A 12,878-nucleotide genomic window follows, 5' to 3' on the forward strand; every position below is an offset into this window, starting at 1 on the left:
ACCCCTTCTTTACTGCTTTTTCTACAACCAGCCACGCATCAACACCCCCGTGCCACACGCACCCGGCCCTGCCTTTCCCATCGCACGTCGTCCCTCCCAGATGCCATTCCAGTCCCCTTCTCCTGCCTGATCAGTTGCTCTGCCTTCTGCTTCCTGTCCTACCTCCCCTCCCCAGTCTATCACATACCACACATAGCCAAAGGTTTGCCACCTCTGGTTTAAAATATCACTTAAAGTTTTCAGATGGAAGGAACGACTTGGTCCAAGAATGAGTAGAACTGGAACCTATGAAATATGGAAGGAAAAATATTAGAGAATTCCTTTGTTGTCCCCTTGTTATTTTTCCACTTGGTAAAATGTTTCCTAGAATAAAGCAACGCTGAAAATATGTTATTGGCTTGTTGTCGTGGTTCACCTGTCTCTTATTCCCATACAACTACCCATATAAAGCAAGATGATGACACCTAATGATTACTTCCAACACTGCAAAGCTTGAGTACCGCTCGAGATGTACAGTTTTTCAGAAGTCAGGATACTAACTTTGTTTCAGTCATTACAGCCTCATTTAAAAATAGGCCAAAAGTTATATGGTTAATATAGTCAGTGCCACGAGGATAAGAGCTTTTCGAAAATAAACCATAATACTATTTTTAAGGTCTGTTATAAAATATCAGCCTTGTAGAAAACGGAAGGGTGTCATACTTCTCTTTTTCTAAAACAAATGCTTGGAATTAATGAATGAGTCTTTCATAATTGGTCTTGAGTTACGTGTTGTTATCTTTGCACGGTTGGTGTGAAATCCTGTCACAAGGCTTGATGGAATAATTACACGCGCAAATGTGAACGGTTATCCTGAGAGAGATTATTTCTTGCTTTAGAATCATAAAATAGCCTCTTAATATTTGTAGGTTCACCATGTGCTTGCTGTTATGTAGCTAACTGAGCAACAGGACGTTAAATAGATGGTAATGCAGTTCCCCAACACCACTGTATAACCAAAAATGCTTGAAAGAGCAGGTATCCCTAGCTGTGTCAGACATAGTAAGAACAAGTCCTTAATAGGACATGTGAGTACATTACAGTTCCTAAGAACTGCTCAGAGAAAGTGGATGCCAAAACTTGATACCAAACCCCAGGAATATGTAGTGTATTCTACTTTTGTGTCTGTTTTCAGGATTAAGATAATTAAGCAAAAGCTTTTGTTCCCTCCTTTTTGTTCTTAATTTCATCTTGATTGCCTACCTAATCCAGGGGCAGTGATGAGCTGGAATATCAACAGATGGCTCAGTTCTGCATAAAATGGAGAAAGATTATCTCTGCTTTTTAGAGATCATAGTTCTCAAATGCCAGAAATGTAGCCAGTAAGTCTTAGTTTTAGGGTCAAGGGCTGATTTTGATCAGTCTGAGAAGGAAGGAGTGCGTGGTGTCCAGAGCTGTACACACTTTGTCTTTATTACTGTCTAGTGCCATCGTCCAACTCTGCCTGACATTCTGGCATTTTTAGTTGGCTCTTTTTTTTATCACTGCCACAGAGGTGGTTTTATTTTGACAGAATTATGCAATATTGGATTAATTTAATTCTGTCTTCATCCTTTCCTGCAACTTTGATCTTTCCCTTCTCATAATTCCTTCACTCATGTTCTAAAGACTTGTATTGTAGACACCATCTTCCCAAGCGAAAAATGGTAGATAATGTATCCAAGATATATATCGCTATATCTAAGATGGATTTATCTATCCCCAAAATATAATTTATTTGTTTTTAACTGTTAAAACATGTTAAAATCTTGCAGCCACCTTTGCAGGCACTCCCCCTTGAAGGTGCCAGCACAGTAGTCAGCTTTGCTGTCGCATTGTACTGGAAACAGGAATTCTCATTTATGTGCTCTCCGGAATATGACTGCTCTTCATTAGCAGGACAGCTGATTTATTAAAATAACAACTTGGTTGAAGAAGCATGGTATGTTTTGCATATTTCCACTGTTTTGGTTTGTTTTACCCCTGGGTTCTGACACTACTGTTGAAGTTGTTGTACCTGGTACTTGACAACACCTTTGTGGCTCCCTGGTTGCGTACAAAAATTATGTCTTTGAATGGTCTTGAAGTGTAGACCGTATTGAACCTGGATTAGTGTGTTATGCTAGAATCCTACTAAGGTACCAATATATATGCTAATGCAAGGCTACAGTTCAGGTTTGCGCTTAGTATTATCTGTTAATTCTTCTTTTCAGCCTAGTCCTGAAGTTCCTGCACAGACAAAACATCCGTTAGTTTTAACTTGGAATACGTGTTTTTGTTAATATGGCAAACGTGTTCAGCCCCAAATGCCACACATCATGTTTGTTTGGGCCTAAGGCAGATCATGGTGTTCTTCCATGCATCTAAAAGCATATTTGTTAAAACATAAATGTTGATTGCTGGATATTGTAATGGATACCTTATTTTGGTTTTAAAGTCTTTAAATTATTGTAAAATAAACCTCATTCCTTTAAAATTTGATCATGTTCAGGCCAAGAAAAGGATTTGTGTGTGACTTTTTTTCTAATCTTGCATAACTGTTCTGACAAACCGCAGATCATTTTAACCCAGAACCTCAAAAGAAATTAACTTTCCAAATCTTTGTGGGTTACAGTTCAGTTGTCTGCCAGCTTGTACACACAGTTGAGAGGTGAACTCCTCTTTCGTCATCACAGATTGAATTCTGTCTGCTGTTTCTAGCTGGAGTAAGAATTTGGGTTCTCAGTGTTCAGTAATGTTTTCTCACCTGTGGAAACTGTTAACACAGAAGCTAAAATCTCCTGTGACTTCTTACCTAGTTGATTTTCAACTTAAAACAGTAGGTTGTACTTAAAACATTAGGCTTCAAAGTAGCTATAAAATGATGTTGGTTCACTTTTGCTTTACCAGTCCATGAGCAGAAGATTATAATGGTCTGAGGCAGTGCCTACCTGAACAAGCAAGCTGGATTATAATAGGATCCTCTGAAATGGCAAGCATTTTTATCTGAGAAAATTTCCGGTGAGGAGAAAAGGAGTTAACATATCATTTCAGCATATGCAGTGCTGGTTAAAGTCCTGAAGCTGGATCAGTAAACAAGAAAAATTAATCAGTTTTTGCCTGCAGTTCAACCCTTCCTGTGCTGTGTTTTTTTAATGATTGTTTTGCTTCTAATCAAACCCCTGATTGATTTGCTAGAATCCCATAACCTGACAGTATCAGTTTGGAAAGTCCGTGGAGTTAAATATTAAATGAAAAACATGGGGAGAAAGCAGAAATAGAATGGTCTTTTATGGAGCCAAGTAACAAGTATAAAAACAAATTGATAAAGGGCCCTTTGGCTTAATCTTACTGTTCATAGGGCTTTAATAGTTTTCTTTCTGTGTTTCTGTTTTGTCATCCTAATTTGCAGAGGTAGTATCAAACCCATAAGCTGGGGCACTTTTATGTATTTATTTTTTTGCAGGACTGTTAGCAACACTGGAAATGCTGAACACGGCAATTCATGTTGTATACGTGTAATTTCAAGCATAAAGTAAGGATTGGTTTATTCAGAAACTCAATTGATTATCACAATATACACTTAAGTTAAAGTAGTCTCCTGCTGCTTACATGCCTATAAAAAGACCAGTGTTTTATATTATTCAGATAATTAGTATTTGTTCCATAACTACAAGCCTGGAATTCAATAACAGATTGAAATGCTTGGCATCCTGTTTCTGGTTTATTAAAGGTTTTAAGGAAAAAGCAAGTAATCCTCTACACAAGTCAGACTGGAAAATGTTTCCCATGTGCTTTGACATTTTATTGAATAAGCTATCTAAAACAAGATGGATGGGGCTCAGGAAAATTCACACCATTGACTTCACAGTGGTATATTAAAATATTCCATAATAAAGGTAGACTTAATTTTCAAAGACTTCAAAAATTCTCTATATTCACTGAAGTTCAGCTAAAACTGTTTTTGAATTCATGATCACAGACCCAGTTTAGTAAAACCTTCTTATGTTTAGCTACTGCATTACATAGGTTTGAGAGAGACTGATATTTAAGATCAGTCTTCTCTTAGCAAAATAATTTGGTGGTATGTCACATACTCTGAGGATGTTCTTTTAAAAAATGGTGGTCATTGGTGCAACTATATTCACAGGGATAGGCAGTGGGGGATCTTGGTACAGTACATCTTGTACGTTGCTGTTCAGTGTGCTCTTCCCTTTGAACAAGACTTTTTCTGTAGGACTTTTTTGTATATCCCCCTTCAGTTTTTTTTCTTGTGTAATTGAGCATTACAGCTGAGTTGTTGTCTCGTATGGCATAGAGATTCTGTGCGGATGGGTGCCATGTTGTTGCATTTCTGGGTGAAATCCTGGCCTCATTAACTTGAAATCTTGAAGCCAATAACTTTGCCAATGGGGTCATGATTTTATGAATCTATTTTATTGCATCCTAATGTGAAATAGCTGGTGTAGAATTGTTAGTTTAAAAATGTAATTTTTAATATATTATGGAGAGTTAATGTCTTCCATAGAGAGAATAGCAAATTGGCTCCCATCCTTATTGCTTTTCAGTATTGTCTCTGCTATTTTCTGTCCCCAGTGCTAACTTGATAACTCTGCACGTGTTATCTTTGTTCTGCTGTGGAAGATTAATAGTGAGCTCTGTATTGATTGCAGTTTGGGCTTCAGTTTGCACATGAACTTCAATTGACTAGGACTTGATATCCTTGATAGTGGAAGAGGGGCCCTTTTTTATACACTTGCACGCTGTTCACAGGATAAGAAAAATAAATAATTCCAGTAACAAAAGTGGAGGCACTGTAGGGAGTTTTAACAGAATATTGCAGCAGTCTCCACATACCTTTACACTGAGACAAGGATATTTAAAAGCAGGAGACTTGTACTTGGATTTTTTCTTTCTTTTTTTTTTTTTGTTGCTGATCAGCTGATGAAGATTGAAATGTGAGTGTGACAGACTGTGTTTATCTGTGTTCTCATTGGTTTTGGAAATTGTTTCTTTGATTCACCGCTCCTCCTTGTCTCCATATCCTATGGTATAATCCTAACTACAGTTTGGGTATAAGTGAAGAGCAATCTTAATGCCACAATCACATTTTATAATCCAGGATAATACAGAGCTTATTTAAATTCTACAATGCTCATTACTTGATATTTTGTTCTGAAGTAGATTTAATTCTTAATGTTGATTAACTTGGCATATTTTCAGCATTGCTTGACATCAAACAGGTCTGCGCAGAAATCTTCATCTTTACCAAGCTAAAATAGTTGTGTGGGGTTTTTTTTTTCTTTTTAAGGTTGTGATAAACGGTGGAGCAACATCCAGTGGTGATCAGGATACAGAGGACACAGAGCTCATGGCAATTTACACCACAGAAAATGGCATAGCTGAAAAGGTACATGTGTAAATTTTAAATACATTATACAGCTAGTACTGCTATGCTGTTCAGACAGACTCCCATCTGTTGTTTCTCTGTCTCATGGTGTTGTCATTAGTTCTCATGATGGCGGCGCTGAAGTACATTGACTTGGATTAACTTGGGAGTTTACCTTCACGTAGAGTCTGACCCTAGGTTATGGGAATTCAAAAGCTGAGGTGCAAAAACAGTAGGGTGCACAGACAGCTTTCTTAATGCCTAATATGCTGTTTTTAGTAGCTTTCAACAATGTCTGGCCTTTTTATGTTATCTGTACATCCAGAAATTTATATCCTCTCATACAGCTCTTCTATTTTGAAAGTATTTAGGACTGATAAAAATGGATTGGCTCAAAGAAAAGGAAACAGAAGACCATAGGCTTTTCCCCTCTGTGCAAAGCCCAAGTTCCTGTGGGTCCTGAGGTTACAAGATCTTGCTGCCAGTAAACTACAGAGCTGCAGCAGAACCAGTCCCTTGTTGCATGCAACCAGACTAAACTGGAACAGTATGTGCAACCCTTCTGCTTTTTCTAAAGTGCATTTTGGCAAGCGAGGTGGTATGGTTGAATGTCTACCAAAGAGTTGTTTAAAGGGACTGGTCGTACATCGAGTCTAGTTTTTTGCCTAGTTTCTGTATGCAAAGCTATGCTAATTCCAGTAGGTTGGATTTCTTAGGTGTGCTCTCAGATTGAGGACGTGGGTAATTTTGAATCTTTACATGAGTCTGTGGTAAGGTAACGATGCTTCTGATTATTGATGAAAGGTATTCAGACACCTTTGGGACATGGCAGTTTTGGGCCATTTTCTTTCTTTCTAGAAAGTTGTGGAAATGAGAATTATAGGAGACAAATACTTTCCAACATATATCTCCATATTAAGGCTGTAGTGACGTGTCATCCTCTTCATGTTTCTCATATGGCCAAGTGTCTGATCCTTCCTCTGGGTAGAGGACATTTTTATTATTTTCTCAAAGCATTATGAGTGTAAGGTTCAGGTCCTTCATATGATCCATTTAATGTTTTCTCAGTCTTCTGCTAGTAGACTATTAACTGTTCAGACAGACTCCCATCAAAAGGACACTGATCGGCTTGGTTTTGATTTTCCAGCATTTATCTAAATTGTCTCATGCCACTATCTGCTTCTTATCTGTAATTCATTGACAGAGACAGACAAAAGGTCTTCCAATCAAATGAGCTCTGAGTTAGGCTTTGTCTAAACAAACTTTTGCTCTAATTTAACTTGAATAGCTCAGACTGAATACGTTAAACCAGTTCGAGTCTTTGCTGATTCTATTACTTTGGACTATAAACAGTTGATTTTGGTTCATCATATGTATATTTCACACAAATTCAAATTATAGTTCAGGAAGCCTGCATTAAGTTCAAGACAGTGCATCAGCACAGCTTCTTGTTCCAATGTAATGATATCTCTTTAAATTTGCACCTTTAGATTAAAACCTTCTCATCTTTAACCAGTTAAATACTTGGCTCACGTGTGGAGCATGGCAACAACTATAATAACTAGCCAGGAGCTTCAAGAGATGATGATTTTCTTTTGCTCTTCCAGGAAGGAAAGAAATACGTTGGGCAAATCACTCTCTTAATCGGTTGAGGGAAGTTGAGGACATTCACATAACAGGCTTTCTTGAACTTGCTCCTTGCATTAGGGATGCACATCATCACCATACCATCCATATACAATGTAATGATTGCACTATGCCTCCATGAGAGGGAGAAGTGGTGGGCAGTAGCAACCTTTGCACGGTCCATGCTGTCAAGCATGCCACAAAGTTGGGTGCTGCTTGTCAAGTGGCCCATGAGAATAGCAGCTCAGTTCTGAGCTTGTAGATGAGCCTAACGAACTTCTGCAGTACCCATAGAGATTCAGTTCCATACCTTGAAGATTACTTGAGCTGATTATGTTAAAGGTGTTAGATTATAGCTACATGGGTCATGTGCGTAGTGGACAGTATGGTTGTGTTTGGGTGAATTGGTTCTGTAAGGAACTGAGTTAAAAGATTGATCAGGCTTTTTGTTCTGGTAGACATGCTTTGAGAGAGAAGCTCATTTATAAGGACTTAAATGTTCTACACAGTTTGCATAGGGTAGTTTGTGCAGAGGAAACATTAAGAATTTATCACGCTCCTTGAGAGAGGTCCCCAGTGTTTATTCAGCTGCACAACGTGAATTTCTAATATGGGTGAGATCTTCCCATGGTTAATGGTGTTATTTCCCTGCCTGCCCCTTCCAAGAAGCCATGAGTTGGATAGCACAGGATGATGAGCAGCAATTCAGTAAACGTGATATTCTAGCAAAATGATTAATAAGGTGATGGCAAATATTAGCAGTGTTTTCTATTTTCTTTTTATAAAAGGACTACAAACACTGGTGAGGTTGTCACTGCCTGTCCTTTGACGTTGTTTTGCTGGTGATGGGGGAGACTTTCAAAGTCATAAATGGGAGTTAGACATCCACATCCAAGTGACTTCCTTTACAGTCTTGGCCTTTTCCTCAGGTTTACCACTGCCTGTTTTTAATCTAAATTCCAAACAGGACTTGTAGTCTTATTTCATGATCAGTGTTGGATTTGAAATGTGCTTTTTTATTAGGAAGGCCATAATTAACATTTTTGGAAGGGTGCTTTGTTAACTATTAGTGACATATCTAAAGTAGTTAGACAGAGCTGTGTAGATCTGCTTCTGTAACACTACTTGGTTTGCTCTTTGAAGTTCTGAGGTGTCATTAGTAATAGCTTTGAAAGGCTAATAGCTTACCAGTATCATTTTGAATTGCAATCTATTTCAGAAGAATGTTATCATTGCTGACAAAAACGTCTAAAACACCAGCCCCCCACAAAGACCTAGGGGTTTGGATATAGAAAATCTGGTGGCTTTCTGCTGTGGAGGCTGAGTTAATTGAGAAGAGAGGCACTGTGATTTTTGTCATTCCTCCTATGACTTAAGTTCGTTAATAGAGTAACTTGTTAAACTCCCGGCTTAAATATGGTTCAGTAAAGGGGTATTTTGACAACTGGCAAGTTGCAGGTTTTACCTGATGTTGATATTGGATGCTGTAGACCATGGCCAAGGTGAAGTCTACCAGTGGTAGCAGTTAAAACCTGATAAACAGATTTATCGAAAACTGAGAATTGAATTGCACAACTAAATTAGAGGTCTTCAGATTTCAAAGTATGTATTTATCTGTCTTAATTATATTTTTATCTCTCCTCCATGGTTCTCATGTGTTGCCCCTTCTTACTCAGTTTGAAGCCAAGATAATCATGTGTAGCAACGATAATATTACACTTGACATTCATTGTTCAGCTAGCCCTGTGCTGTTCTGGATATTTCTCTGGTTTTTGTACTATGCACAAGCAGGTTTTCTGTTACTTGGCCTATAAAAACTTTATTCACTAAAGCCTACTCAAATTTAGACCATTTAGTATGACTTGAAACGCACAAACTGAAAGGAAGGGACTTTATCAATTATCCATTTACTGTTAGACGCTACTGTTGCCGTGTACAGTATCCTGTACTGTAAGCCTATATTGTGTTCATCACTTTATCAATAGCATCTGTATAAATCCTGGTGGGTTTTTGTCTTTTTTTCCATTCCTCAGCATCACTAATTAAGAACAAAGGCCACAGGCACACTAAAAATTGTTTAGCAATGATGACTACAACTTGCATAATCTGAGCAGAGTAACTATATACACACTAGCCAGTTAATAGTCTGTATATAGGACTTTTAAATTAATTGACACACGTTGGCTTCAGTACTGGCCTATTAGCAAGAGTAAAAATGAACTGGGTGCCCCTCCAATATGAATGGTTGTGAATTGCTTAGCATATGACTAATATACTTGTTGTATTATTTAAACTACTTTTAATGCATCTTACTACATTTCGTGTGTTTTATCTTTTCCTTTGGGGTCCCTTCTACTTGAATTATTTTATTTTAATAGCTCAAGGTACTTGCATCTAGATAGTTTTCACTGTGTGTTTCCTCCCCTCTTCTGTCAAGTTTTTAAGTGCCACCCACAGAATCTTAAATACCACCAGCAGAATTAAGGAGTCAGGTGATTTTCACCAGGCCATTGCTTAGCAAAGAGCCAAGGAGCAGCAAAGATGTTGGCTCCCTGCAGATTTAAGATAACAATTGTATTGTTTTCCCTTATTAGATAGGGCTTTACACTCATTATGGGTCTAGCCCATTCACTTTCTTTAAGAATGAAAGCTTAGGTTATGCAAAAGTTGATGATACATGCCCTACGACAGCTTCATGCATCATGTGCTCATGACTGAGTGGATTTCTCAAGCCCGGTGACTCAGCTGTCATTTGCAGACAAAACAGACAGGATTATAACGATAGTTGAAGACTCCTTCAAAAATAAAATAATCTCAGCAAGTATGCCAAGTATGAATTTAGAGGATGGAAAATATTTTTGGTTTACTAGTGATATAGAATGGCTAAGACTTGTACTTGTCACAAAAGATATTGGATCAGATAAAATGCTGCAAGTTTTCTGATCACTTTGCTCAGGCTTGGTTAGACTTAGACACAAAAGCCTGTGTGAGCAAACCCATGGCACATAGATCTCTGAAATGGTAAGTTGGGATAAACCACTCGGAGCTTTTCATGTATAGTACATGCTATGTCACCTACCCTTGCTTGACCTCTTTTGGTTTGCCACTCAGTAAATCTAAAGTGCTTGTCTCCATTGTGTTTTCATAATGGAGTGTCTGTTGCACAGCAGCTATCCTGCTGTAAAAACGCACCGTTTTTTCATAGGTGAAAACATCACCTTAACGGTGCTGCTGGTCTGTTAACTGGAAGTAAAAAAGAACCATTCTTCCCCGGTGACCCTAAGCTGTGCCTTTTGCTTTAATCGAACAGAAGTGCTCACTTGAACAACTGCTTTGAGTTGGCCTCTAGGCTAGTCGTATCGTTTTACTCCTCTATCCGTACCCCTGAAGTCTCCATTCTTCCACAGGCTGATGTGCAACTTCCATGAGAAGTGAAAATGTGGCCCAAGTAGTTGTGTGTTCTACTAAATCATTCTGGTGTGGAAAGCCAATGTCATGGATCAGTTGATTTGTATAAGCTGTTAGAGGATAAATGAAATGGTGGTTATTTGAGAGTCATACCTAGGTGCATTGCAGTAAAAGTAAAAAGGGGAGAACACTTAACCTGAAGTCACGAGTCTGGCAGAGTTCCCAACTTGGTTGTAGGCTTCCTCACATGAGTTTGTTCAGTCCAAATGGGAATTGGGGCAAGGTAGTAGTTGCATAAGTTATCATCCAGGGCTTAAAATGATAAAAATCAAATTTCTTCCTCCTGCTGTTGGCACTAAAAAGCACCAAGGTGTTTTGTTCTCAGCTTTAAGTCTTCTGTGTGGAAACAAATCTTTTTTACACTATTTACTAAGAAGTATTTTGAAAACAACTGTGTTGCTTTTGGAAGCTTAGCAGAATATGTGGGCAGGCTGGAAGGTATGTCAGGACATGTAGTTCAGTGTTCAGTCATTCACCCACCTCCTCCAAACTAGGACATACTCGAGTATGTAGGCCAGATTTGGATCTCAATTATTATGTAAATCCAGAGTAATTTGGTTGGGCTGTGGTAAATCAACCACCAACTTGCTCTGATATAACTATATCAGTATGTTTTTCATTAAGCACGTAGGAGTTATGACTTTTATGAGAAGAGGCTGAAAAAACTAGGGTTGTTTAGCCTGCAGAAGAGAAGACTGAGGGGGGATTTGATAGCAATCTTCAAATACCTAAAGAGTGATTATAGAGAGGAGGAAGATGGGCTTTTCCCTGTGGCTGTAGGGAACAAGACTAGGCGCAATGGCCTCAAGCTGTAGCCAGGGAAATGAAAGCTGGAGACTAGAATGAGCTTTGTGACTATGAAGGTGTCTGAGCATTGGAACGAGCTACCTGGAGAAATTGTGGAATCTCCATCCTTGTCGGTTTTTGAGAGTAGGTTAAACAAATGCTTGGATGGGATAGGATGGGATGGCTCTGCCTTGAGCAAGGAGCTGGTGAGGTCACTTCCACCCTACTTCACTAAGATCCTGTGGGGTAAAAAGCAAAAATCTGGTAGATAAAAATGGATTGAGACAACTCAAAGCAGGCGTACGAAGTAATTATTATAACAAGGAACTCCCTTGTCCTCAGTTAAGAACTATTATGTAAGTAAAGCCATTTTATGTTGAAACATCCGTTGTTGACTGTTTTTCTACATACTCATTTTTCACACTCTCCTTTTTTATATGTATATACACAAACAAGTCTATCGTGATAATCTCCATTTGCTTTGGTGTAATTTGCTGCCAGACCAGTTATATCACAAGTGAACATTATACTATGTCAGTATGAATAGGCAGGGGATAGGTTATGAGAGAGATTGAGAGAGAGCATCTTTTATACACAGATGCAGTAGCTGTAGAGCTGAGGATATCAATTGGTCGTCTCAAAGGTATGATTTGTTTTTTAAGCTGTAATGAGCATTAATGTTGTTTGGGAAATAATACAGGTGTCTTTTTCTGAGCACCTTTTAAGTAGCCTAATATTTCCAGTTCAGTTTATTCTTCTGTAATATTAACTGCAGCTGTCTTTTAATTTTTTTCCCTCCCCCATCTTTCAATTTGACAGAGCTCTCTGGCGGAGACGTTGGACAGCAGTGGAAGTTTAGACGCACAGAGAACTGACATGATATACACAATTGAGGATGTTCCCCCTTGGTACCTCTGCATATTCTTAGGGTTACAGGTATATTTCAAGATGTGGAGAATTTTTCCTTTGGTTTTGTTTACAATCTTTTTAAAAAATGGCTATGTATTTATTCATAGATGTTTGGGTCAGAAGGGACCTCAGTAGGTCATTGAGTCCAATCCCCTGCTCTGGGCAGGAAAGGGCGCCGGATTCAGATGACACCACCTAGATTAATTTAATAGATTTAATATTAATTTAATTTCACAGAGTGAATATAATAAAGATGATGAGCACTTGCTTATAATTTGCCTTCAAGGTTTTGCGTCCCTCTGAATTATTAAAGGTAGCTGGAAAGCTTGAAGCCCATTCTTACTCCATTTCCTTGAGTGTAATGTGGCAGTGGACTGGGAGTAAAGCAGAACACACAAAGTGTTAATGCGGGAGACTTTGAAAACCACTGGGAGTTTCTCTAAATACCTGCGTCTATTCAGTTTCTCCTTCAATACTGCCCAATTTTAATTCTTACTTTTAAATGCAAATAAGCCTCTTGTGGCAGGGTATTCATCCTGTTGTTTCCTACTCTCCATTTCCCTCCTCACTATACTGATATTCCAGGTCGGCTATTGCATTTGAGGAATTTCAGAAGATTCATTTAAGAAATAACTACTTGGGCTGCTATGTAATGCTTGTTGTTTTATTTCATAGTTTCATAGTTTGTAGGGTTGGAAGGGAC

At 38.4% G+C, this 12,878-nt stretch overlaps 1 protein-coding gene across 4 annotated transcripts in view; it reads left to right on the plus strand.

Annotated features, from left to right (window-relative positions):
- Window positions 1-12,878, plus strand: part of SLC23A2 (solute carrier family 23 member 2) — an 87,696-nt gene that overhangs the window by 43,763 nt on the left and 31,055 nt on the right. For 3 of the 4 annotated variants that reach the window (XM_019514342.1, XM_019514341.1, XM_019514340.1), the window contains 2 exons: window positions 5,309-5,407; window positions 12,086-12,202. In XM_019514342.1, the coding sequence (XP_019369887.1) occupies window positions 5,309-5,407; window positions 12,086-12,202 (216 nt within the window). Of the gene's footprint in view, window positions 1-5,308; window positions 5,408-11,864; window positions 11,910-12,085; window positions 12,203-12,878 lie in introns of those variants that run through there. The other variant, XM_019514343.1, reaches the window with a different exon arrangement.

Source organism: Gavialis gangeticus, unplaced genomic scaffold, assembly GCF_001723915.1.
Source record: "Gavialis gangeticus isolate Ggan-Ray unplaced genomic scaffold, GavGan_comp1, whole genome shotgun sequence".
In the NCBI taxonomy this organism is placed as follows: domain Eukaryota; kingdom Metazoa; phylum Chordata; order Crocodylia; family Gavialidae; genus Gavialis; species Gavialis gangeticus.